The 27,568-nt window shown below is 50.3% G+C and overlaps 2 protein-coding genes across 3 annotated transcripts in view; both read right to left on the reverse strand.

Annotated features, from left to right (window-relative positions):
• Positions 1-9,173, reverse strand: part of REPIN1 (replication initiator 1) — a 21,445-nt gene extending 12,272 nt beyond the window's left edge. The window contains exon 1 of the mRNA XM_042471811.1: positions 9,067-9,173. Coding sequence (XP_042327745.1) covers positions 9,067-9,173 — 107 coding nt within the window. The remainder of the gene's footprint in view (positions 1-9,066) is intronic.
• LOC121933135 (zinc finger protein 25-like) lies at positions 5,286-25,104 on the reverse strand. 2 transcript variants are annotated; one of them, XM_042472463.1, is made up of 7 exons: positions 23,924-24,152; positions 17,977-18,066; positions 16,886-17,056; positions 15,506-15,615; positions 14,662-14,772; positions 13,683-13,796; positions 5,286-12,310 (listed from the first exon to the last, which is right to left on the reverse strand). In XM_042472463.1, exons 4-7 carry the CDS (start codon positions 15,534-15,536, stop codon positions 10,644-10,646), a joined length of 1,923 nt encoding a protein of 640 aa, XP_042328397.1. In that variant the 5' UTR covers positions 15,537-15,615; positions 16,886-17,056; positions 17,977-18,066; positions 23,924-24,152; the 3' UTR covers positions 5,286-10,643. The 2 variants fall into 2 exon arrangements, with proteins under 2 accessions (XP_042328397.1, XP_042328398.1); XM_042472464.1 differs by lacking the exons at positions 17,977-18,066; positions 23,924-24,152 and adding an exon at positions 24,969-25,104.
• Between the last annotated feature and the right edge of the window lie 2,464 nt (positions 25,105-27,568).

The following is a 27,568-nucleotide window of genomic DNA, read 5'->3' on the forward strand; positions in this document are numbered from 1 at the left end:
GAACTTCTACATCTAGAAACCATGAAGCCCTATGAGGAGAGACTTAGTGAGCTGGGGATGTTTTAGCCTGGAGAAGGAAGGTTAAGAGATGATACGTAGCCCTGTTTAAATACTGAAGGGGCTCATTTATTGCGGAGGGAGCAAGCTTGTTTTCTGCTGCTCCAGAGAATGGACACAATGGATGCAAGCTCCAGGAAAAGAGATTCCACCTCGACATTCAGAGGAACTTCCTGAGAGTAAGAGCCGTTTGACAAGAGGACGCTGCTGCCTTGGAGTCTGGTGGAGTCTCCTTTGGAGGCTGTTTTAAGCAGAGGCTGGATTGCTATCTTCAGGGAATAAAGACCTTGTGAAACTGGAAATCCTAGGGTTCCATAGGATGGAGCTACAGCACTTGAAGTGGGGGGTGACATTGCATGTTACTTATCCTAAGCCCATTATTGTTCTACTTATTTACTGTGTGACCCTAGGCATCTCACAGCCCCCTGGAGCCGCCAGCCCTTCATGGTGCCCTGTTGAGGGGGGTTTGCAAGGTTTGGGGTGCTATGGAGGGAAGCGGCTCCAGGCGGAAGAGGAGGACAGGTTGCTTAGCCTGTAACTGTGCTGAAATGAGGGCCAGGGGGATCACGGCTCGGAGCACAAACAAGGGGAGAACTGTAAGAGCCGCAACAGGCCTTGAAAGGAGGAGAAAAGCATGGCCCTGGATTTGGAGAGCGCTTGCAGGTAGTGGCCCTCTAGTACTGAGGGAAACAGTATGGCCCTGATCAGGAAGGCATGATATCTGAGGGGGGAAATCATGGCTCCAAATCGACAGAGCGCTCGCTGGTACAGTGGTACCTCGGGATCGAAATACCAGGTTACGAACTTTTCGGGATACGAAAAAATCCCATGGGAATTATGTTTCGGGTTACGAATGTTTTTTCGGGTTACGAAAAAACTTTGGTGCTTTTTTCGGCTTTTCGCACGGAATCGCGGCTTTTCCCATTAGCACCTATGGCAATTCGGCTTACGATGGCTTTTCGGGTTACGAAAGCGGCGCGTTACGAATAATTTCGTAACCCGAGGCACACGTAGTTGACCTCGGTACAGAGGGAGCAACTATGGGTCGAACCCAAAACAGCATCAGCCTCATCGGCTCTTGAGCACAATCAGTGGTGGCTTGAAGTCACCCAGTGGCAGCGAGGAGCATGCCTTGGTACCAGTCATGGCCCCCAGAAACTGAAACGGCCCAGCTGCTTTGAATCCTCTTGCGCAGCTTAGAACGGGTACCCACATTAGGGTCTTAATATTTGTTCTCCCAAGGGGCGTCGGACAGAATGCAGCCCTACCATGATGGCACCCATAATAATGATAATATAATACTCTTTATTTGGTATCCCGCCCCTCTGTGAGAGCAATTGGGGCGGCTAACAAGCTAAAAAATACAACGCACATCAATCCCTAGTACCCCCCCCCCCCGATACTTGGGAAGGAGCCATGTAAGGCTGCATGAGGCCAATCTGGCAGACCCCAGAGAGCAGGGCTGGCGACCATCGGAGAGCGGGATGCAAGGCAATAGGTTTGACCCCGGACGAGTCCAACGAGGAGCGACGTCAGGCGGCACTGACAGGGACCGAAGTCAGGCCGGAAGCCATTCAGTATGACTCCAGAGAGTCAGGGGCCGATGAGGGTTGAAGTTGGGCTTCAAGCCAATTGGTGTGACTCTGAAGAGTCAGGGACCAACGGGGATCGATTTCAGGCTCCCATCGATTGGTTTGACCCCAGAGAGTCAGGGACCGAACAGGGTCAGCGTTGGGCAGCAAGGCAATTGGTGTGACCCTGGAGAGTCAGGGGCTGGGAACGAGGTCGAATGATCCCTCCAAGCCATACAATAACTCCTCCTCAGGAGCACCATGGCCCTCAGTGAGGCACGAGAGCGAGGCGAGCGGCCATGACACTGGTTCTCCCCAGCAAGGAGAGCGGCTCTAGCCGAGCGAGGAAGCAAGACTAGGGGTCTTTTTATAACCTTCCCTCAAAGATAAGAGGCGCAAAGCGCGCCAGTGAGGCGGGCGCCATTTTGATTTTGTCTCCTTAAGGTTGCAAAGGGACTTTGCAAAATGCGCCAGTGAGGCGGGCACCATTTTTTAAACAAACTCTCCTCAGGAATAAAAGGGCCTTTGCCAAGTGCCAGCGAAGGGGGCAGACATATTGAAAAGAACATTTCTTACGGAGAACAATGGAATTCTGCCAAGCGGCCAACTGAGGCGAGCGGCTGTTTTAAAGAAACCGTTTCCTCAGAAAGGGAAAGGGCCGTGCCATTGAGAGGCCAGGAAAGCCGCCGGCCGGCCGTTAAAGCAACTTTACCTCAGCATTTAAATTCACATTTGAGTGCGCGATTCTCTAAGGAACCCCGGCACTTATTGAAATAGGAACAAGGATGGTAAAGAATTAGGCCAAAAGGCAGATGGGTCAAAAAGAATCTTAAAGTCTGACAGGGAAATGGATCTCTGAAGAGTTCCTAAGTGCCGAAAAAGGGAATGGAGGGTTTAGGCGGGAAAAGGCCCCAAAGTGGGAGTGGGCGGGGCTTCCGCCAAAACGCCTCTCATGGCGCTAAGAAGGTTCCGGAGCTTACTGTGCAGGCACAGAACGGCCATTTGTGTGCATTCACAGAGGTCACGAAAAAGAAAGATACACTCATCCCTCCATATTTACATGTTTTTTTTGTTATTTGTGGGGGTCTTGTGCCCCGGACCCCAGCGAATGTGGAGGGACAAGTGTAATTTTGTGCACTGCATTTGCAACCAGGACGCATTTGCACTGTAGAATTGGTGCAGCTTGTGCACTCCTACATGGCAGAAGACTAGGGCTGGGCTGGAGGGCCCTTGGAGTCTCTTCCAACTCTATGATTCCATATAAGAAGGACCATCTCCCCTTCCCCTGGAGCTCCAGGGAGACCCTTCTCTCTTCCCCAAAGTTGCTGGGAAGAAGGGCAAGGGCCTTCTTGGTGGGTGCCATTTTTGTTTGCAGGATGCTTTAAATGCACTTTAATCTCTCTTTCATGCCAAAATTAGCCTCAGTGTGATAAACTCCTAGGAAGCATGCATTTCCATTTATATGAGTGTTTTTAGCTTTTATTTGGGCATGCCCTACATTTGCGGTGCTTTGTCCTCCTTTCTGGTTCACCTGGACTCTGGGAGAGTTGACCAAGGAGAGCCCTGGGCTGACCCCTTCCTTGGCAGGATTCTGGCCGATCCTGGCATAAAAGGGCTTTGCTGTTCCTTCCTTTCTCCTGTCCTGCAACCGTTTATGCTCCTGTTCTTAGCAGAATTGCTGCTTTTGACTACATCTAGGCAGGATTACGGAATCTGTGGGGCTGAGAAAAGGGGCTCCTTGAAGACGTGAGCATCCAAGGCTTGGGGGAGATGCTCCTTCTTGGTGGGTCAGGCTGGGCTTTGGCCTGGTCCAGCATATACACAAGGCTGGACCTGAGGCTGGGTTTGGCTGTTGTGTGAGATGGCACAGGTGGTGTTTTCCAATGGCCTGCCGGCGTAATGAGCAGCTGTCTGGGGGAGAGCTCCGGCCGGAGGGCCGGTCGCCAAGGCCACTCTCACGGGAAGAAGCTGGAGGCCAGAAGAGGATCAGCAGCAAGAGGAGATGTGCCAGTGTTTTGGAGAAGGAGAGAATGGGAAAAAACCAGGCAAACTTATGAGAGGATGATGTTTCACTTTCTATCTGGATGGCTCTTGTGGTCTCTTCCAATGATATGCTTGTAACTGGGGATGATGGTATAGTGGGTCCTTGGTATCTGCTGGGAACTGGTTGCGTGACGCAAACACACAGACTCCCAGGGATACCAAAATCCGCGGATGCTCAAGTCCCATAAAATACAGTGGGGCAGTAAAATGGCATCCCTTATAGAAGATGGCAGAATCAAGGCTAGGGTTGTTTTTTTTTAATTTATAAATTTCTAACTATGTTTAGCCTGGAAAAGAAATAGTGATATGAGAGCCCTGTTTAAAGATCTGAAGGGATGCCATACTGAGGAGGGAGCAAGCTTGTTTTCTGCTGCTCCAGAGAATGGGACCCAATGGAGCAATGGGTGCAAGCTCCAGGAAAAGATTCCATCGGTCAGGGTCGCTTTGATTGAGAGTTCCTGCATGGCAGATGAATGGGGCTGGACTGGATCAGGGCCCTTCTTGGGGTCTCTTCCAACTCTAGGATTCTTTATTTAAAAAACATTTCAAGCCATGGATGGTTGAATCCATGGATGAAGAATCCATGGATACGGAGGGCCAAATGTAGTTCTGTCTGCAGGAGTCAGGCTGCTCACTTTTTGACGGCACAGAAGGCTGCTTTACAGAACTGAGGGAGTGGGCCATTCTGAGGGTCTCACTCTCTCTCAGCCTTGGACAAAGTCAATGGGAAATCTCTTATTAAGTAGATCCAGCGTTCAGACCACGCTGGCTCTCTATGGCAACCCTCTCCCAGGGCTCCCCTGGCAAGGTTTTATTTGGAAAGGTTTGCCATGGTGATCTTCTCCTCTGAAGCTGAGAGAGTGCGACTTGCCCAAGGACACCCAGAGGGTTTCCATGGCTGGCCAGGGGCCCAGCACCCAAACCACAACACTGGAGCTTCCAATCCCAGGATTTCTTAGGACGGCACCAATAATACAGTGGGATTGAGCTGCTATAACTGTGTAGCGGACCCCCTGAAGCTGAGCCTTCTGTACTGAAGAGCAATGGTTTCTACCAGCCTCCCAGGCCCATGAAGCCAGCCAGTTCCCATGCCTTCAAGGGTCAAATCCAGGGACACAACGGTCCCTCCTCTGCCCTGCGTTGCTCAGGCCCCATCCAGAGTCCTGTGCATCGCTCTGGGCACCGCAGTGCAAGGAGAACAGCAACAAGATGGTGGACTGTGGGTCTACAAGAGGGTGACCAAATGGCCAGAGTATTTTGAAACCAATTACTAAGCAATCAGCTGAAAGAGCTCAGCATTGGAGAATAGACTGGGAGGAGATAGGATAAACCCATCTTTAAATAATAAATAAGATGTTCTCTTCTGCAGGCTCCCAAGAGAAGCACCCAGACACAAGATTCAAATGGCAGAAAAGGCAATTCTACCTAAATATCAGGAAGAGTGTCCAGAAGGTAAGACCAGCTTCAGAAGATGGCAGACACTTGTTCACTGGAGGTTTTTAAAGAGGTTTTGATGGGCATCTCTCAGGAGTTCTTCAGCAGCAGCAAAGAGTTGGACAAAGCAACCTTTCCAACTCTTTATTGAGGTTCTGGAAGCAGAAAGCACCCTCCACCAACTGTAAGAAAGCCTTTATTGCAAACAAACATAGCTCAGAAAATAATAATAATAAAACATAATAATTATCATAATACATCTGGAATAGCCCTAAGGGGCCAGTCTGGGTTAATGGGGATGACGTTACTGGTGTCTCTTGAGGAGGAGGAGGCAGCTCCGGGGGAAAGGGCAGGGCGAGGCGGCAGGCACAGGGCAGGGTTTGGCGACCTCCTGGGAAATGCGATGCAAAGAGTCGCCTGCCAAGGGTGGATTGTGGGTCCAGCAGTCTCTCTGGGCTGGATGGTGACCTTGTGACAGCCATGTTACACCAGCAACTGAGCAGGTGACTCTGCATTTGGGTGGCGTCTGACTTTTGCCAGATATAACCCCCCCCCCCCTTGGCAAAGGAAACCTCCAGGCCGCAAATGGGCACAAAGAGTGGGGCAGAGGTCTCCTGAACCCCATTTATCCAGCTGAAATTGCACAACTCCAATGGAAGTGGGTTGGCGGCAGCCGGAGGATCCCAAATGAACAAAAGATTGTTTCAGCACGCAATGGATTACTCACTGGTTTGTTTCGTTGTTGTGGCATAGGACTCTGCAATGGCCACTAACGCAGGCGTCTCTCCCAGGCCCACTAGGCAATGGAGAGATTTGGCTCAATAGAACCACTCTGTGCAGAGGCAATGCCAGAGGAGGAAGAGGGGTGCAAACAAGAAACAGCCATCACCATTGCGCCCAGATTGTAAGTAACTTCCCGGCCATTCACGCTCGGGAAGGGGAGCGCTGGACTGTGCTTTGGCCCAACAAGGTGGTGGCTACGTCCTTAAATCCCATTTTGGCTGTGTGGCAATAAATAAAAACCTCCATTAAAGTTGCACAACATTCCTGATCAACAAAACCAGAACTCTGCAGATTCATCTATTTTCTGCCCATCTGGAGCCTTCTGCAAAGCAGGGAGACAAGGCGGCATTAAGGATGTTTCTTCAAGTCCCATGGCAGAGAAAAAGTCAGAAGCCATCCCTGCCATGTCTGGACTGTATATACGCCACACACACACACAACTCCTTCCCCAAAACACTCCAGGCACCTTGGTGGGTTTCTTCTTCTCAGTCCTTGCCTAAGTTACAGAAGGATGCAGAACATGCACTCCCCCAGAAAATGCACCTCCAACCTTTTTAACATCCTTGCCAATAATAAAAAATGCCAGCCACAACTGGAAGGGAGCAAGCTGACTGTGAACTGAAGCCAGCCTTGAAGACCAGGTGTTTGTGCTACAGATTTCAAGGTGGTTCTCAGCCACTGTGGCTTCTTTCCCTTGGTTTTGTGGGGATGCTAAGAATCATTCTTTTAAGAAACCTTCCCCCTTCCTGGAACAGCAAGCGCTAAGTAACTTTTGCCCGGGTTGAGTGCTGCTGAAACTAATGGAATGAACTCAGCAGAGAGAAAGCTCCCTTGCTTTCAGTGGGGCACTGTTGCAATGGGGTTAAGTTGGATTGGGGCCGCAGCGCCTGGCCCTCAGGTTTCCTAGGGGCCTGGCTGCTTCTGGCGGAAATGGGAGAACTGCAAGGCTGGAAGGACCCCAGGAAACGCAGGTGTCCAGGTCCAGGACTGTCCACCCCCAAGACCTACCTATCACCACCTACCAAAGTTGGACTACAAGCGAAAGAGCAAGTGCACTTTGGGAAGCCACCAACAGAGCAGTCATCTCCGTAGGTTTAACTCAAGCAAGCAGAGGCAAGCAAGATACATGCGGGGCAGACATCGTGCATCCCCCTCAGCAGGGAAGGGATCCCCCCCCAAAGCAAGAGACAGGCAGGCTCCCCATCCAAGGGAGTCCTATTACGGCACCTGAGCCCTCCATCATGCCACATGGGTTCATGAACAACCACCCCAAGGAGGGGGAAGAATGCCAGGCCATCCAGTCAGGCGCCTGCTGGGCTTGTGGCTACACTCGAATGGTCAAGCGGCCTGATAGGCATTGCAGAGTCCTTGAGCCTCACACCAGACACTAAGCAGTGTGGTGAGGCTGGTCAGTACCTTCTCATATCTTGGCACTTTTCATGCTTGCCAGCTCCATGTGAAAAGCTGCTGCCTTGCGGGCATGCCCCACTTTTGAAGGGCCAGGGTGGACTTAGGGGGTGAGAGGGCATTGGCACCTCCCTCTCCAGGGCAGGAAGGCCTTCTTCCTGGGCCCCTTGGAGACTGGCCATGCTCCCCTTTCTCACACTCACAGCCATTGTCTAAAGACCACCACTCCTGTTTCTTCAAATGCAGGCTGTCAGAAAGGTGCACATCCAGCACAAACACACACCGCCTGCTATTTTTACACCACCAGCAGCAGCACTAAATGTGGGTCTCCCAGCTGCAGAGCGTACCAGGTCTGAAAGCACCTGAAACGAAAGGTCTATTGTGGCAATTGTGTCTGCAAATCTCCTGCCTATGGCCAGCAAGCACAAAGGAGGTACTGGGAAACTGCTCTCCCTTCTTTCCTTCTAGTCAGTGCCATAACAATTCTGGAAACCCAGTGTGCTTGTGTACATGCCATACACTGGGGCCTAGCCTTCCCTAGTTGCCTCATGGCACCCCAAAGGCTTTGGCATCCAGTGCTTTTCTCCTCTGAAGCAGCGCCCTTTCCAAAAGCTGGAACATGGTGCAGACCCAGGGTGGGAATGACACAGACCTCCCTCAGTCGGTAGTAAGGAATTTTGGGGGTTGGAGTCAAATATCTGGAGGGCTGCATCACTCCCACTGTGATATACAGAAAAGCAGCTAGAAGCCCGGAGACATTCCCAGGGGGGAATGAAGGGCACACCATTGCAAAATATTAAAGAATGAATTTTGTCCCAAACCACCATTTGCAGGAGACACCCTGCACCAAAAGACACCCACCAGCACATTTTCTGATCTCCCCCACTTCCCTCTAACACGGCTGCAAGGAGCTGCCGATTCAATCGCCCTCCTTAGGTTATTCTTTCTCTTTCACACCATTTTCCTAATGTAATGGTCTTGCACATTGGGAGGGGGGATGCAGGCACAAGCTGACCCTCACCCCACACTTCAACATGGATCTTTCAGAACCTGCTTTCCCCTCGCCTGCACCATGCCCCTTCCTCTGGCAGAAGAATCTCTTTCCTCACCTCTCCACATGACACTTAAGAAACTGGATGCCCCTTGGTACCAAAGCCCCACAAAAGAGAAAACCCCACTGTGTGTGTGTATCTGGGGGAATCTTCCACAAGAATCTGATGCCCTCTTCTTTCTCCTCTGGGGCAGGACGGGGCCCTCCCAATACGGTTTACCCCCTCTGTGCAGCTAATCAGACCGCCCCGATTTGTGCATGTGCAGCTACTCCCCACCACTTCTCACTCCAGAAACAAGCACCCCAGCTACCACCCCCACAGAACTGAGAGCTTAAGGCACAGACCCCCCTCACGGACCCCGGGAGGGAACCTCTCAGAGCAGGAAGGGCAGCTGCTCTGCCAGCCGGAGGGCAGTGGCAGTGTTGCAGCCACAGAAACCAAGGTGACCTCCTGGTGCAGAGATTATTATGGGGAAGCGGCAAAGTCCCCACGGGGAATCGAGCCGGCCAAGTGGCCAGCATAGGGGTTGCCAAGGGGCCTACAACTTATAAGGAGGGGTGGGAATCATCTGTAAAGTGCTTCTGCTGCTTCTTTTCCTGCCCATCCCATCCCATCCCACCCCGCTCCCATTCCCCTTAGCCTGGGAGCTCTGCCTCCAGCCCTGGCTTCCCACTTCCCTCTGCCCATCCTCCTCTTTGGTCAAGGCTTCCCTCCCTCACCTTCCCTGGAGCACCTTCAAAGTCACATCTAGGCCAGCTGTTGGATTCCAGCTTTGGAAGAAGGTGAGCGAGAGGAAAGCTTTTGCATTGCTGTACACAGCATCCATCGCTCACCGACTACCTTCCACCCCATGGGGCACCCCCTCCCCATATGCCACTTTGCCTTGGCCCAGAGCTGGCAGGCTGGGCACTTTGGGTTAGAAAAAGGAAAGGAGAACTCCGCTCTCCTTGTCTCGCGGAGGAAGCCTGGCTTCTTGTAATCCTCACCAGCTCTTGGAAGTTGGGAGCCCACGGCAGGATTTGAACAAACCTCCAGGAACACCACTGCTTTTGAAGCGTAAGATTGTCCCTGTTCCCCTCACCCCACAAACACTTGTCCTGGGAAAAGAAGGCTTCTAAAAACCACTCCCAACCCCCAAAGTGATACAAAGGCAGAGTCTGCCCGTCAATCGGCCTTACTGCCCTCTTCTCAACACACCGGAGTCTTCTTTGCCTCCAGCAAAGCTCCAAGGGGATGACATATATGCAGTGGGTGGTGGTCTTTTTTTGCCATTTATACCTTGGTGCTTATCCATGCTCTTTTCTCTTTCTGCCACTCTCCCCTACCTTCCCAGTTTCCTTTCCTATAGAAAAGTTATACAACGAAAACAGGGCAGTTGTGGTTCCAAACTGCACCTTTCTTTTCACTGTGCCATTTCTATCAACATGGGAAAAAGGGGGCAGGGGCTTGTTAGAAAAGGGATCATCCAAGTTACCTAAATGCTTGCGAAACACAGAATATGTTTGAGGGCGGTAGCATTCTCAGCTACCCCAGAGGGGCATCACTCAAACATCAAGCAACTCAGGTGTCCACCAAGAGTTCATAGAGGGTGCTCTCTTAAGTCAGGTGCCAGCACTAAGTCTTCTTCAGCCACCATAACACATGCTTTTGGCTGCAGTTTTCCACGTTGAATGGAGTGGCAGGCACATTAAATGGGTGGGGAGGAAAGCAGGTCTTCCAAAGTCACCTTTCCCAAGGAAACAAAGAGGATATGGAAGGAAAAGGCTTCTGAATGTGTGGACCTTGCAGTTTGGAGGCTGATGGTGTTGGGTTCTGAGCCTCCCTTCCTCTCCTGGTGAAAAGAGGTTTCCGCCACATGGCTGAGTAGTAAAGGGGTTCTGCGAGTCCTTGGGAAAGGGGCAGAAGAGATGAAGAGGCGTTGGGATGAAGAAATATACTTGGCACAATATACCCAACTCCATGGGCTCTGGGCTCTTCCTTGTGTGCAAGCTTCTGAGGGGCAGCATCCGCACTTGGTGCTTCTGCCAAAAACAAGAATTAGATTTTTTCCATCAGCTCCCTGCCTCCCAAGAGCCACAAGTCCTAAGCCAGCAGAAGCAGGAACAGATAGGGTCCATACATATGTGTCCTAAGAGGGGGCTTGTGGAAGTGGAGGGCTCTCCTGTCCACGATACATGCATGAGCTCCACTGCCGAGCCCCCACAAAGGGCGGAGTTGCCAGGAAAACCAAGAATGGTGGGCGGCCCCACAGTCTGTGCTTGCACAGTGCCCGTCCTTCCTTTAGGGAGGTGGGAAGCTATCGCAGGGAGTCCGGGATGGAGCACAATCTGGGGTTGGGGGCCGATGGATGACCCTGGCCCCCTTGTGGGAGCTGGAGGGTGCGGGCCGGGCAAGGGATGCCCAGCCAGGCTCGACCAGGGGCGTCTCTGCCACCTGCCTGGAGCTGCCCCAAATGTGGTGGGTGAGGAATGACCAAGGAGGCCCTGCTGGCGTGGCAGAGGCAGTGGAGCATCTCACTTGGCGGGGCATCCACAGTGGCAGGCCGAGAGCCAGCAATTGCTTTTGGCTTGGAGGTGATCGGCTGGGGTTGCCCCATGGGGATCACGGAATGGGCACTGGAGGTGGGCAGAGTAGGCAGACTCAGCCGGCGCTGGCAGTGGAGCATCTCTATATGGGGATCCATCACGGCAGGGGGGATGCTCAGCTTGGGCCCCTGCTCAGAGCTTGGGGCCCCCACTCCCTGTAGGTGCCCAGCCGGGCCTGCAGTGTGGGAGCCACCAGGTGGAGTAGGGTCAGTGGGGAGATTCTGTCCCCCATGAGGGGCCCCATGCTGCCCAGAGGGAGCTGCCCGGTGGACACCCGGAGTGGGGTCACTGGAGAGATCCTGGTGGGGGGCTGGTGTGGCTCGCTGTGCCGTAGCAGAGGCATCACCAGCCAAGGCAGCTTGTTGCTGTTGCTGCTGCTGCTGCTGTTGTTGCTGCTGCTGCTGCTGTTGCTGCTGCTGCTGTTGTTGCTGCTGCTGCTGCTGTTGCAAGGTGGGGACAGCCAGAAGGGCTCCTGTCAGGGGGTCGGTCCCCAAGACCTGCCGGTGGGTTCTCTGATGGGCCCGCAGTGCTGACTCACCCTTAAACCGCTTAGGGCAGCAGGAGCAAGCATGAGGCCGCTGCTGGGAGTGGGTGCGTTGGTGGGCGGCAAGGTTGCCCTTCTGGCTGAAGCGCCGGCCGCAGGTGGCACAGGGGAAGGGGCGCTCGCCCGAGTGGATCCGGCGGTGGGTGATGAGGTTGGCTCGCTGGTTGAACCGCTTCCCGCACTCAGTGCAGGCAAAGGGCTTCTCCCCCGTGTGGATGCGCTGGTGAGTGATAAGGTTGGGCCGCTGGCTGAAGCTCTTCCCACAGACACTGCAGGGGAAGGGCTTCTCTGTCTGGCGGCTTCCCCGGGGGACGGGCACCTTGGGCTCTGGAGTGATGAGCCCTTCCTGGACCGCATGGGTGCGCTGGTGGGCCGCCAGGTTGGCCTTCTGGCTGAAGCGCTTCCCGCAGCGTAGGCAGGGGAAGGGGCGCTCGCCCGTGTGCACCCGCTGGTGGGTCAGCAGGTTGGGGCGCTGGCGGAAGCGCTTCCCACACTCCAGGCACGGGTAAGGTTTCTCGCCAGTGTGGATTCGCCCATGCGTGATGAGGCCCTGCTTCTGCCGGAAGCACTTCCCACACACCACACAGGTGAAGGGGCCTGAGCCCAGACCCTGGGAAGGGCGCCCGGGGCCACAGAGGCTGGGCTCACAGGAGGCGGCTTCTTCCTTCTTGACTCGGGGCTGGTTCCGCAGCTGGGCACTATTGGGGGCCAAGAAGAGCCCAGCCCGGGAGCTATCGGGGAAGAGCTGGTAGCGTTCCAAGCTGGCCACAAAGCCCTTCTGGCCACCTTCCTCTTCCTTGATGGCTTTGCCGCGTCCAGCTGCCGCTGCTGCTCCTAAACAAGGGAGAAGGCAGTCGAGAAAGAAAAGAAGGGTGTCAGAAGAGGCCTGAAGGCTGGGCTGAGACCCAAGACTCAGCCAAAGCAGCATCCCCTGCTGCCACACCAACTGGTTGGTGGCTTCTGTGGGAGCACTGTAGCCAGGCAGGGAGGGAGCAACTGACCTTGTCCCTGGCCAACACTCAACTGCACCTTTCTCAGCAACTAAAAGCAAGGGAATAGACCTGCAGACACACACTCCTGCCCAGTTCTGTAAGCTACATTTAAAGAACCAATGAAAGAGTGAGGCAAGGTTAGCTCAGAGGAAATAAAATTAAGCAGAGGTGTGGCAGAAGTATTCAAATATCTTAAGGGCTTTCGTGCCACAAATAAATGGGGTTGGTGTCTCATCTTTTGTTCTGGAGAGCAGGCCTGTAACTCACAGGCAGGAATTTCTGAGAAAGAGATTTCAGACAAACATTAGGAGACATTTTCTGGCAGCAGGGATTGTTCAACAGTAGATGGACTGCCTCTGGAGATGAGGGGGTCTCCTTCACTGGAAGTACTGAAGCCCCATATTGCAGGGAGGCTGGGAGTGTATCCTGCACAGAGCAGAGGGTTGAAGTACTTCACCTCCAAAAGCACTGAAAAAGAGAGTGCGGTGGGGTGGAACAAAGTCAAATTCTCACTCTCCCCACTCTTCCCAGAGCTGTTCATGCAAGGAAGGATTCTGCCACTCTTGGTTCTTCTCAAGGGGTGAAAAACTGACCACTTTCTTGAGCAATGGAAAAAGTCTAAAGAAAGAGTGAGCTAAAAGCTAAAACATGTTTAAGATCTGACACATGCCTCTAGATTAGGGAGCAGAAAACTGTGACAGGGACAGGGGCCTGCATGGAAAGAAGTTTTTAAAAGCTTTTTAAAAAGTAGTTGTTTGATTTGAATAGGATTTTAAAAGTTCTGTTAGCCATTCAGGGTAAAAGATGCTGTGAGGTTAAGTACAGAAAGCTCCACAATAGTTGTGGCTTAAAACTTATTGAGGAGGAGTTTGGATAATGGTTTGGTGGTTAGACATGAAGAATCCTAAGATCTATTCTATCCTCAATCATGAGGGTTAAGGAGAGCTCTGGCAAGTGGCTCTTCCTCTTAACAGATTCTAACCCATTGAGACAAGAGGCTTGTGGTTTCTGCTCTAGAAAGGGACAGGACAGAAGGCATGTGTCTTAATGCACCAGGAATCCTTGGGATGAAAAAGGAAGCCTAAAGGTTCATAGCTTGTCAAGGCACCAAGGCTGAGAAAGATGCAAGCATTATTTCTACTTTTAATTTTCACTGCTTATTAGTGCAACTTCTATTACAGCTCCATGTCTGTTGGTTGGCCCCAACCCCTCACCTTGACAGGAGCCAGTGCACAGTTTGCCTTCCTCCAGCTTCTGGCGGTCCGTAACGCCAAGCTCTTCCCACCGCTCGATCCACGATAAACTCTCGGGTTTGAAAAAACGGTAACCTGGAAAAGAACCATTGGTTAGCTCCCAATGGGCTCAGCAGCTGCTTCTTTGGCTAGTAGAGGCTCTGGGAAGGAAGCTGTGGGGTGTTTGAACTCACAGGTTCTGTGCCCTTAGTATTTCCAGGTGTCCCTAACAAGGCCTTTGTCTCTACCTGTTTATAAACAGGCTTTATAACACAATGGCAGCTAGGTCATATTTCACCACACATCAGCCTTACAACAGATTCATCTAAACTGGCTGCAAGAGAACTAGGAAGGGCAGAGCTGGCCAGTGGCCTTTGGCTGTTTGTAAAGATTGGCCACAACATCTATGTGCTATTATTTGGCTTCAAGTCGACACTAGACAGGAAAATGTCTGTGTGAATGGGGGTGTGGGATTCCAGCTAAAATCAATAGTACCAGAAAACTGTGGAAGAACAACTGTGGCGAGGGTTATACATTTTTGCCCTAAATGCATTTACCTGATATGAAATTCTACTGAAACCAATCTTGTAAAACAGTTGCAGTATTTTTAAAGCAATGCAGTGTTTCATTTAGTTAGCAAAATGCTAAGGAAAAAGGTGTAGGCTGTCCTCTATGATGATGCACATGCCTTCAGGGCAAGAAAAGTTATGGAAAAATGCAGACTTGCTCATTCACATGTGGCTCCAACAGAGTTCTGGCAAAGAGACAAAGAGGTGCCAAAAACTACAAGACAAGAGGGAACTGTCTCAGTCAACCTTCAAAGAAGACCAAGTCTATGGAAACAGTGTCATAGGTAGCATGTATTCTCTTTCCAAAGACATCAGATAAAGAACAATATTGTGCTCCAAAATGTAAGAGTATTGCAATGCAACCATGGGTGGGATGGAACTAACTGGCTTACCTGGGCAGGGATCTGCTGGAATCCCTCTGCTCGAATCCAGTTGGTCACCAACACACTGCTCTCCAACACGCTCAATCCGAGACAGGAGATCAGGTTTGAGAACCGGGTAGCCTGATAAAGAAGAACACCAAGGCATAGATAGCTTTATAGAAGCCGACAGTCAAGAGACATGAACACTTCTCTTGAATTTTTGATAGCTGACACCCCCCTCTGTGCCTTGGTCACATCCACACATCCACCCCACTGCACCCTGCAAAGGGAGAGGGGTTTTTCATTCTGGTAGAAGACCTAGTTTCTAAAGGTGTGTCCCCATAATGTCCCTCTTTAATTTCAATGCAACTCTTCTATTTTCTTGTATCATGGAGCGGACTCACTCCAGGGCCGCTTTCTCTGGTCCAGAATTCTTGTCCTTTCTTTTTCTTTTTAACTGTACAGTGTCTTACCTGCCATTTATGTCATGAATAAGTTGAGGGACTATTTAGAATAATAGAATCATAAAGCTGGAAGAGACCACAGGGACCACCCAGTCCAACCTCCTGCCATGCAGGAATTCACAATCAAAGCATCCCTGACAGATGACCATTCAGGGATTTGCCTAGGATTTGACAAAGAAACTCCAACTACTTCACAGAGGCTGTGGAGTGCTCTGACTCCCAGATTAAAATGCTTATGGGTCCCTATGGGCTTTTTCTTCCTCAGCTTCCTCCCTGAAAAACAAACAGTGCCAAGCTGTCTTTCTTAGATCCAGTACATGCAGGCTAATGAAGCGCCCCATCCCACTCATTTCAGGTTACCCTTATACTAGCTAAGTGGTTCTCTGAAACCAAAGCTGAGGGTGTCTTACCCAGAGAAGTGACCAGCTCGTAGTTCTCCATCACCACTTCCACAAGCTCCTTGCGGATCCTCCGTGAGCTCCTCCGGTGGGATGCAGACGAGGGGAGGTTCAAAGGTCACCTGTAATGGCAAAGCCAGGCTGGTCAGCACTGCTTCACTTGGAGTGACCAAGAAACTGCCTTATGCTAACGTCAGGTCTTCGCTCTGCAGCAGCTCTCTAGGTTTTACAATCAGGGATGTCTTCCCCAGGCTTACTTGGAGATGTTGGTGGGGGCTTAGCCCCCAATGTTCTGCATGCAAAGTGTGTGTTCTGCCATTCAGAAACAGCCCTCAACTGACTTCTATAGACTAAGGCTGGTACAATGTAAGACCAGGTCTCCACAGCTTTGTATCTGATGGATAGTATTCTCCTGTATGAACCCTGTTTTGAGATCCTCTGGGAAGGCTCTTCCCTCAGTCCCACCATCCTCACAAGAACATCTGGAAGGAATACAGGACAGAGCCTTTGTGGCAGCTACCCCCAGGCTCTGGAACTCCTCTTAGAGCAGTACTTCTCAAATAGTGAGGTCACGTACTTATAACAATTTTATAGACAAATGCTACTATTTACAGTCGCGTGGGCGGGCGCAAAATGTTTTCTTTCCTGGGGGGGGGGGGGCATGACAGAAAATAATTGAGAAGCACTGTCTTAAAGGTCAGAATGGCAACCTCCTGCTATCCTTCAATAGACAGGAGAAGACAGGTTTTTGAGGGGCGGATTACTCAAGAGAAAGGGCCTTTCAGGAGGTACTATGCTGTTTATATTTGTTGTTTTTCTTTTCAATGGTCACACTTTTAATGCTAATGATAGTTTAGCTTCTGTATGCAGTTAATATTTTAGCTGTATCTGTTTTAAGTTTTTAAGCCATCCTGACTCCTGAACTGGGAAAAATATAATAATAATAATAATAATAATAATAATAATAGCAACAAAGAAAAAGCAAGTGCAGTACAAAACAAAGGTATTTTAATTATTTTAATTGATTGTATGTACAGCACTGTGTAAATTTACAGCATTATATAAATAAAGCTTAATAATAATAATAATAATAATAATAATAATAATAATGGTACACTTGAGAGTGAAGAAGAGTCTTCACTTCCCATTCCCAGCTGAAAGCCAGCTGCCAGGGTTTAGACAGAGACAGGAAGCTCAGTCCTTCTGTCTGTGCCCCACTGATCAGCTCTATGGGTCAAGCCCTTTCGCCCAGCACTGCTAGCCTTCACCAGAGACAGGAAATGGCAAGCGCACTGTCCAGATGTCTCCTGCAGCAGCCCTGAGCACTTCTGAACACAAGGAGCAAGCATGGTGACAAAGAGAACCTCAGCCCCACTGTCCAGCTGGCCCTACCTGGGCAACACCCTCCGCAGGCATCTCCTGGGACAATCTTCCAGGGTGGGAAAGTCATGTTTCGCCTCAGCAACGGAAAGTCCAGTGGGATTTGTCTTGCAAGTCTGGTCAGTTGGAATCTCCTTCTGCCTGTTCACTTTGGCTGCACTTTCTGGAAGCCCCTGCATCAGTCTGGGGGGAAAAGAAGACACCAAAACAGTGAGCGCTTGGGAGTCCTGGGGGCCAGTGCAATCTAAGCCCTCTCTGAGCAAGGCTCCTGGGCTCTCTGCAATTCTCCTCCTCCCCTCTTTGAAAACCCTACTGCTGCTTGGTCCCAAAGATCACCACACCCAGCTACCCTGAGAGCACTTTTCATTTGTATGCTGAACACAGATGCTTTCCAAAAACATCCCCATCAAAAGCCCATGTGCTTTGGTTTTCCAGAGGCAGACGGGCCCAATAAAGACCTCCCTTCACTTGTTCTGTCTCACACCAGGGCAAGGATCCCAGGGAGGCCTCCTCTCACCTTGCATCCTCTGTTGGGATCCAACTGAAAGAGATGCACTACACCTGGTAGCTACCCAGGGGAAGGCCTGCAGGTCCAAAGGAGGATGAGGAAGACGGATCCAGCCACACAGCTTCAAAGGGTGTCCTGGTGGCAATGGTGGTACAGTGTAAAGTTGGAAATGGGGCAAAAGAAATGGCAAGCAAAGCTGCCAGAATAGCAGTCTGTCCTGAGTTAGTTTTTTAAAAAAGATGATTCAGAAAAGATTCATAGAAGGAAGTGAGAAGAACCTGGGAGAGATCTCCCCTCTCACAACAAATCCAGCATTCAGAAGACAGAGGGAGGCAAAGAAGGCAAAGTAAATGCCAGAGGCCTGCTCTTGCTGAAAGGAAAAGGAGGAAAGCCAAGGCCAAGGCTTTTCTTACCTGCTCTTGTCAGATCAGCCATCACCAACTAACCCCCCCCCCCCCCGTTTATTGCTGGATCTTGATGAGCTTTTAACAGTTTAATTCAGGTTTTGTAAACCACTCTGGACTTGTGCCATTCAAGCCAAGATACAAGTGAGTATAATAAATCACAGAAAGGATGGCTGTCCACTGAAACTGACCAAAGGAAGTGGTCTTCTTCTCTTCTGGCAAGGCTCAATTCACGGTCTTCTTCTCTTCTGGCAGGGCTCAATTCACTGAAGGGCCACACACTTTAAGAGAGGAAACACAATTTTCACTGAGGAAGTTGCCTGTGGCTACTGGTCATTATGGCTACCTGGAAGCTCCTTCGTCAGCCGTCAGGGGTAACTGGATGCCATTTCCTGATAGAAGGGGTCACTCCCTTCATGTCCAGTCTGGGCTGCGCAGGGTGGATTAAACAAACTTTGGGGACAGCACTGCAGGACTCCTTTCATATTCCTATAAATCTGGGCCATTCTCAGCCTCTGCAGACATTCCTTTCCTTTAACTGACTGACCAAAAGACTCCTGTGTGTCTTTCCCAATGCCAACCCTGTTTCCTCCTGCTTCCTTAGACCACAATCTCAGGGTGGGATCCAATTAATTCAGGGCGATGTGGGAGGATGTGGTGGTGGAAACACAGTTGAGGCCCTCTGTACAAAACCCAGCATCCTGAATGCTGAGGTCTGTTCGCTTGCAACAAGGAATTCTTTAGCACAGCTTGTGAGGCATCATGCCTAAGAGGGTCCAGGTGAACCTAAGAGCCCAGGGAGAGATCAGAATCTGGGCCTCCCTCTTTAACTCAACACTCCACCTAACCACTGGGAAGAGAAGGAAACCAGGGAGAAAAATGCTATCTTAGCCTCCATTAAGAGAGCCAATGTGGTGTAGTGGTTTGAGCATAGTAGGAATAGGACTCTGGAGATTGGGGCTTAATTCCCCGCTTGGTCATGGAAACCCACTGGGTGACTTTGGACAAGTCACACACTCTCAGCCCCAGAAAATCCTATTATAGGGTCACCTTAAGATGACCAAAAGTCAGAGACTACTTGAAAGTACACAACAGCAAAGCCTGAATTAATAGAACTGTAGTTTCCATGACAAAAGAAGTAATAGTCCCACTATATTCTGTGCTGGTCAGGCTGCATCTGGAGTCCGGAGTTTTCTGGGCACCTCATTTTAAAAAGGATATAAACAAGTTAAAGTGAATTCAGAGATGGGCAACGAGGATGATAAGAAGTATGGAGAACAAAACCTATGAGGAAAGGTTGAGGGAACTGGGCATGTTTAGCTTGGAGAAGAGGAGACTAAGTGGTGACATGACTGCGTTCTTTAAATACCTCAAAAGTAGAGTGGAGGTGGCAGGCTTGCCCTCGGCTGCCTCAGGAGGTTGAAATAGGTCTAAATGGTTTGAAGGTATAAGGTAAATTTTGACTGAACATTAGAAGTGAGAGCGGTTTGACAATGGGATCAACTGCCAAGAGAAGAACTGGAGCCTCCTCCTCCTCCTCAGGACATCTTCCAAAAGAGGCTGGACACTGACCTGCTGGGGATGCTCCAGTCCAGCTGGAGACCCTGCTCCGAGAGCAGGGCTGGACTCCGGGGGGCCCTCCTTCCAATCCTGGGATTCTAGGAAAGCTCTCCAACCCTTCTTCTCACCCTCCAGTCTGATTTTGTAATAATGTCTTATCCAGTCCATCTCAACAGACACAACTGTGCCTGGAACTACATGAAAATGTCCAGGATAGTCCTAGTTCTGCCAGGTGAAGTCAGAAGAGCCTACATCTCCAGCTGTGGGCATAGAAAGAGCAAAGAACAGGGCACTCAAGAGGAAGCTGAGACCAAACAGCAATCAGACATGGAAGGCCACACACATGAAATGCCTGAAGTTGCCCAGGGACCCACAGAGTGAATTCAAATTGCTAGCCTGATAAGCCACCTGCCCAGGTATGTGGACATCTGTGGTAGGAGTAACAGCGTGTGGCCAGGCTATCTGAAAGATCACCTCCTCTCCTGTGAGCCTGCTCAGAATCTAAGAGACACTGTGGCATTTCCATCCGCTCCGCAAGACCAGACCGGCTGGTACAGCGCATGGGGCATTCTCTGCAGCAGCTCTCTGATGGTGGAATTCCCTCCCAGAGGAAGCCACCCTGGTTCCATCCCTTTGGATGGAGTTAAAGGTGTGCTGTGCTATTGCGGCTGGCCTTTGGTCCCGCTCTGGTAGTTTTAACTTGCAAAACTACAGTGGGCCCTTAGTATCTGCTGGGGTTTAGTTCCAGGACCCTCTCTGGATACCAAAATCCATGGGTGCTCAAGTCCCATTATATATAATAGCATAGTAAAATGGTGTTCCTTATATAAAATTCCCTATGACCATGGATGTTGAGAGCTGGAGAGTTAAGAAAGTGGATAAGAAGAGAATTAATTCATTTGAGATGTGGTGCTGGAGAAGAGGTTCCCACGGACAGCCAAGGAGTCAAACAAATGGGCCCCAGAGCAGATCAAACCAGAAATCTCTCTGGAAGGCAAAATGACCAAAGTGAGGCCACATCGTGAGGAGGAACGACTCACTGGAAAAACCAATAATGCCAGGAAAGGTGGAGGGAAGCAGAAAGAGAGGGAGGCCACATGCCAGAGGGATGGACTCTGTTAAGGAGATCGCGGGTATGGATTTGCAGGACCAGAGCAGTGGAGCATTGGGAGTCTTGGAGATGTCTCATTGACAGGGTCACCATGGCTCCAGAGCGACTTGAGGGTGGATAACAACAACATAAGATATAAAATGCAAAATCAAAGTTTGCTCATTGGCATTTACATATTTTTAAATTATTTTCAAGCTCTGGATGGTTGAATCCATGGATAAGAAACATTCAGGGATATGGAGGGCCGGCTGTATTTTTAAAGAGGCACTTCTTTCCCTGTCCGTTTTATGTCAGGCCTTGAATGTTTTCATGGATTGTTCACAGCCTGAAGGGTCCTGTGGAGAAGCAGTAAACCAATGCCTCCATGGCTATCCCTACGGATTTCCTGGTTCTTTCTAGCCTTCCTATTTGAAACTTCTCCTGTCCACTGGCACTTCCAGCTATCCTAGCAGTCATAGCCAAGAAGCAGCTGCACAGCCTACTTCATGGTCTGTCCCTTTCAAGGCAGCCTTCTTTGGGGGAAGCAGGCAAGAAAGGGTGCTGAAGCACAATCGGCTGAAAACCAGAATTCATACAAACCGTATTCCACTTAGGAAAAGCTCTTTCAGGCAAAAGCTCTTAAAGACTGAGCCTTAAAAAAAAAGTAATTTGTGCAAAATGCAATTTGTACAAATTGTTTCTAGCCCCAGAACTTTGCCAACTATACGCTCAGTTGACCTCAAGCGCCTCCCCAAGAACCCTGGAGCACGACTGAGCAAAGTCAGAGAGAAGCTACAAAGCCATTACGGATCGAAGGGAAGAACAACAAGAACCAGGAGAAGGAAGGGGAAAATAAAAGGTTTGAGCCTTTGTATCACAAGCCCTTGCGACTCAGCATCTACCCCGCACCCAACAGCAAGCCATGTTGCAAAAGCCAAAAGCCATGAGCCAAAACAAGCCATTTTTAGTAGCAGACTCAGAAACACAGCAGCCATTCCTTCATGTGTCCCCAGAGGCTGCAAATCCCTTTTTGATCTCTGCCATCCAGCTGGTTTCAATTCTGCACTCGATCCAACCCACTCCAAGAGGGCCACGTTTCACCAAGGCAAAAGCCCTTCTGCTGCCTCTTCCTCCTTCCAGCCACTGCAAAGGTCTCCTACTGTTTCACTGCAGCCTCTTCAGCATTAACAAAGCATTACCAAAGCGCCAGGCTGGCTTTTAGGCATCTGAATCAAGATGCCTAAAAAATACAATGCAAGGGACAGAGATTTGGAATGCTGGGTCATGAGGAGCTGAGGCCATTTAACGCTGATCGGCACCATGACCAGGATCTACTGTATATACTCCGGTATAGAAACTTGACTTATCCAAGGGTCAATGCAAGTACCGTACTCTTATAAAAAGCGGACCATCTCTTGGTGAAAGGCAAAAGTATAATCTGTCCCAAAAGCGCTCTCCCATCCAGCCAGCCTTTAGTGGAGCATAAACAGTTATGCCTGCTGGAATTTTGTTAAGCCCTTTGGCATCATTTCCCTTTACTTCATCCTATAGATCCTTTGTCACATGGCCCTAAATTTTACCCTTGACTTATACATGGGTCACATCAAAATACATCATTTTAGCCCCCAAAGCTGCCCTCAACCTATTCACGAGGGTGCCTTATAGTCGAATAGATGCGGTAAACTCTACAGGACAAAACAGGATTTACCTCCAAATATTCAGCTGGTTGTGATCAATATGATTTTTGAATTCCCCAGATCTCTGAGAGCCACTGCATTGTTTCAGACTCTCCACTTTCAGGGATGTAGTATCTGAAAGACTGCAACCTTATAGTTGCAAGGAGCAAGCTCTGTTGACTACAATGAACTGACTTATGAGTAGGCTGAAGCCAGAAAGTGCATCTACACGGCAGAAATAAAGCAGTTCAACACCACTTTTAAGTGCTGTCGCTCCATCTAATACAATCCTAGGGTTTGTAGTTCCACAAGGCCATTAGCTTTCTCTGCCCACGGAGTACTGGTGCCTCAACAAACTACAAATCCCAAGACAATTAAAGTGGTGTCAAACTGTGTTATTTCTACAGTGCAGATGCCCCCTCAGTCTATAAGACTTGGGCTAGATTTATATCAAGTAAGCCTTGCTTCCAGGACTACCAAACAAAATACTGGCCCCATTCACAGCCCACCAACAGCCTGGGATTCTGGGAACGGAAGTCCAGAGTTTGGGGATCACTGGGGGCCCAGTTCATGGCTCCAGAGCTGCCCTCATTCTCCAAGTGCAAGCGGAGTCTCCCTTCTCCAAAATGCTTGAGACCAGACGTGTTTTGGATTTCCCATTTTGGAACATTTGCATAGAGATAATGACGTACCTTCGGCCGCAGGCTGAGGAGCCTCCCTGATCTGAAATGCTTGGGACCAGAAGGGTTTGGGACTTCAGGTTTTTTGGGGGGGGGGGGATTTTGGGATGCATGTTGTTGTTGATGCAGGCTTTCATGTTGTTTCCAACTTATGGCGACCCTAAGGCAACCATATCATGGGGTTTTCTTGGCATGATTTGGTCCAAGGAGGTTTGCCATTGCCTTCCCCTGGGGCTGAGAAAGTGAGACCTGCCCATGGCTGAGCTGAGAATCCAACCCTGGTCTCCAGAGACAGACCTAATCCAGCACTCAAACCACTGCGCCACACTGCCATGTACAAAGAACATGAATGATCCTGGAGATGGTACCGAAGCCTAAGCACGAAACTCCTATACGTTTCACGTACGCCTCACAGACCTGGCCTGAAAGTGATTTGACACACCTTTTGAAAACTGATCTGAACAAGGCTTGTCTCCACCAACCAGGCAGCAAAGGGGCCACTCTCTCAGCCAACGGGGGGAGTCTTTGCATATACATAACGGCCCCATACAGACGGCCAAAAGAAAGCTGCTTCGGGTCTCTTTGGAGGTGCATGCGTGCGTCCCAAGAGTCCGGAAGCTGCTCCAAAGCTGCGCTCCAGTCCTGGCACGGCTTCTGGACTCTTAGGATGGATGCATCCTTTAAACAGCATCCCCCCAAAGAGACCCCAAGCGGCTTTCTTTTGGCAGTCTGTATGGGGCCACAGACCCAAGTCCAAAGAGGAAGCTCCTATAGGTTTCCTATACGCCTCACACTCAGCCAAAAGGTAAGTCTATGCATTTTTCATCACTTGAGTTTGTGTGTGAGGACGCATCAGAAAGCAGAAGGGCCACTAGGCCCCAGAACGCAGTGCCCTGGCTCAGGGCTAGGGAATTCTGGGAACTGTAGTTTTGTCAGACATTCAGCCTTCTCTGTCAGAGAGCTCTGGGGCCACAATAAACTACAGTTCCCAGGATCCTCTAGCACTGAATTAAGGCAGTTAGAGTGGCCTCAAGATGGACTCTTTTTGCGGGGTGTTTTGGACCTATCTCAGCCAGCCCTGCGGACCATTTGGGTTAGTTCAGACCTGGGGGTTGGTTTGGGGGACTCAAACCTGGATACGAAGGGCCCCCAAAGTGGCTCTTTCACTTCCCGACAAAAGGCACAGGCTTCCATCCAGAGACCTGAAAGGGCCCCAAACCCTTCTTCTTGACGCCACGCAGAGCGGGGCTGACCCAATGCCTTCTGGGCTTCTCTGAGGCGGAGGGTCTGCTCCCCTAAATCGGGGCGACCTTCTGCTCCGTCCGACAAGGGCTGCTCTTCTCCTTCCTCCCTGGACCTTGAGGGGGGGGCCCTGGGGCGGCTTTATTGGGGGGCACTTTCCAGGGGAGAGAGCTGCTCAGGATGGTCCCCATGGGGGGGGAGGAATGCTGCTGCGTGCCCAGGGGGAGAGGGGGGCGGGGGGGGGAGGGGGGGGGGGGGAATAGGGTCTTGCATGGCAACCAGAGCTGCCCAGAGAGAGACCCTGCCTTCCCCTCGGGGTCTGCAAGGGCCTTGGCCCCCTTTCCCTGATTATTCTTTGGGGGCCTCGTCGCGAACAGGGCCTTCTCTGGGCCGCACTCAAAGAAATGGCAGGCGCTCGCCCAGAGAGGAGAGCCCTCGCCCGGCTCAGGGAGAAGGGGCTCTCCTTTCTCCCGGTCCCTCCCTTGCGGGGAAGGAAGGGCAAGCCAAGCGGAGGGGGCCCAGAGAGCAGCCCCTTCTCCTCCCCGGGGAGGCCCCCGTCGTCGTCGTCGTCGTCGGGGCAGCCCCCCCCCCCCCCCCCCCCCCCCCCCCCCCCCCCTCCCTCTTTCCGGGTCCGCCCTGACGAGGCCCGGCGGCGGCGGCGGCGGCGACCCCTTGACCCGACGGAGGCCCTGTTGCCATAGCAACGCCGTGACGGTCCCGGCCGAGGAGGACGCGCGGGAGACGCGTCACCGACGCATCATCGCCGGGCCCCGTGACCTCACGCGATGACGTCACGCCGCGGAAGGGAAGGGAGACGCCGCCCTCCCTCCTTCCTTCCACACTTTTCTTGCTAATTATTTATTTTACTAAGGAAAGGACCCGGATGGAGGAACCGGAACCGGAAATTCTTCACGATTCACCCCCCCCCCACTTACGCAGACGTACTTCCGTCGCGCTTGCTTTTTCACCTCAGGAGGATGGTTGCTGATCTCTCGCGCGATCCCTCTCTCGCGCGCTGCATCATGGGAAACTGAGTTTTTTTACCCACCCAGTTCCGTCGGCGCCATTTTGTTGGCGCGAGAGGGAACAGTTCTCGCGATGGCTTCCCAAATCTCCCCGCCGACGCCACCATCTCACTCTCGCGAGAAGGGGCTCTTGCCCCGCCCTCTCGCAGGGTGCCATGGGAAACATAGTCCAGGTCTCAAGGTTGACTGAGGCCTATACAAAATGAACGTATAACTGGCAATTAATACACTGTATTTTTCTTTTTAAACTAATAAAATTTAATTTTAACAAATGATATAATTATTGAAGAACAATGTGGCTCCTTGCCAGGTGGGCATTTGAAGGATAGCCTGGGAGAGATTATGCACTCGTCGTCCCTCCATACTTGTGGCTTTGATATTTGAGGATTTGATTCATATGTTCTCTCTAGGAATATCTGGGTCCTCCAGAGCAACTCTGTGGTCAACGTTAACTAAAAGTCACACTGAGGGACCCAGAGATTCCTAGAGAGGACACTCCACTAGGCCTTTGTAGCTCCTCCAGACGGTGCAACTCTATGGTCAGTGTCTGTTGGACGTTGACCAGAGAGTTGCACTGAAAGACCTCCTGGAGACTCCTAGAGAGGTGTCCTCTCTGGTAGAAACATGGTGCTTTTGTCATTTGCGGGTTTTCCATATTCACAGTGGGGGTCTTGTGCCCCTGACCCCGGCGAATGTGGAGGAAGGGACAAGTGTAGATGTAGTAGGGAACATTTTGATTTTCATAATAAAAAAACCCCATTAGACCCGATTTTGCCGGACGCAGAGAAAGCGTTTGACAACATGAACTGGACATTAATGTGGGAAATAATAAACAGAATGCAAACGGGTCCAAGAATGAACAACTGGATAAAATCAACATCCCAGGAACACACTGCAATAATTACAATAAATGGAGAGAGAGCCAAGAGAGTTAAAATAAAGACAGGGACTCGGCACGGCTCCCTCTCCCTCCGCTATTGTTCAGTTCTGAAATATTGTTGAATAACGTTAGAAAAGACTCAAACGTTAGTAAAAATCAATGGAGATCGATAAGTTGTGAGAGCGTTTGCTGAGTATATTGTATTGACTATAGAAGATCAGTTAATGGAACAATTAAAAAGATTTGGGAGGAAATCTGGATTAAAAAATAAATAGATAAAAGACAAATATGATAACGAAAAATATGAGACTGGAAGAAGAAAATGAATTTAAAGAATTGTGTGTATTTAAGCAAAACAAAAAGCAAACTCCCCCCGAGATCATTTGAGAATAACAATAACAAATAAAAATCCAGATCTCTTTAATCACAACTACAAAATAAATGGCGCCTGTAATGGTTGTGTCATAACTTAGGGACCAGACAACAAGCAGCACAAGTGCTGAAATGCCCTCTTCTATACAACACTGAAACACACAGGAGCCCTCTCCAGTTCTCCATCTGGCAACTCTAGGATCCCGCTTTGAGAGAATCCCCTCCATTCCTTTTTCCTTTCTCAGAAATTTTCCCAGATAGACAGAAATATAGATAGATACACACACACATCTGTGAGAGGCAGCGTGGCATAGTGGTTTGAGTGCTGGACTACAACTCTGGAGACCAGGGTTCAAATCCCGGTTCAGCTGCGTCATCCCATGGTTTGGCCTTTGGGCGAGTCCTGCTTTCTCAGCCTCAGAGGACAGTGACGAGGGCAACCCTCCTCTGGAGAAACTTGCCAAGAGAAAACCCTGTGATCTTGGTGTCATGGGTTTTATTATTGTACTGTTGTATCATGCTTTACTATGATTGTAAGCTGCCTTGATCCTATGGGAAGAGGCGGGATATAAATAAACATTTACTATTATTATTATTATTATTATTATTATTATTATTACAGTCACCTTGGGGTCGCTAGAAGTCAGAAATGACTTGAAGGCACACAACAATATATATGTGTCTGTGTGTATACACACACACACACATATCTATCTATCTATAATATAAAACATTTGATAGAGGCCTTCCCCAAATAATTCACTCGGTCGCTGCGCTGATCTGGGCCTTCCTACTGTTTACCCTAAAAATGCCCTGTCCTCCTGTTTTAATAATTATTATAACGATTTCAATTATATATTTATTATTATTACATTGGAATGATTATGTTGTTATTGTGTGGGGAGGGGGAGGGGAGAGAGGGATTTATCCTTATAGCATTGTATGGATGTTATTGTCGCCGTGTGCCGCCTCGATCGCAATTGGAAAGGCGGGATAAAAATATCATTGTGATTGTTATTACATGTTAGCCCTGCTGCCGTTGTCTTCCACAGCTCTCTCTGGAAGCAGAGGGGCAGCAAGGCAAGTGGGCAGATGTGATCCCTTTGACTGTCTTGACAAGAACCCTGCGAGGCAGGCAAGGCCCAAGGAACCAGGGCCCCAACTCTGTGTGTTTCTTTAGTCTCTAGGCTTAGGCAGCGGACGTTCTCATTGCTGCCAAGGCAAGGGGTCCCCTTTCACTCTCCTTCTCCTCCTCCTC

The sequence above is a fragment of the Sceloporus undulatus genome, chromosome 6 (assembly GCF_019175285.1).
Source record: "Sceloporus undulatus isolate JIND9_A2432 ecotype Alabama chromosome 6, SceUnd_v1.1, whole genome shotgun sequence".
In the NCBI taxonomy this organism is placed as follows: Eukaryota; Metazoa; Chordata; class Lepidosauria; order Squamata; family Phrynosomatidae; genus Sceloporus; species Sceloporus undulatus.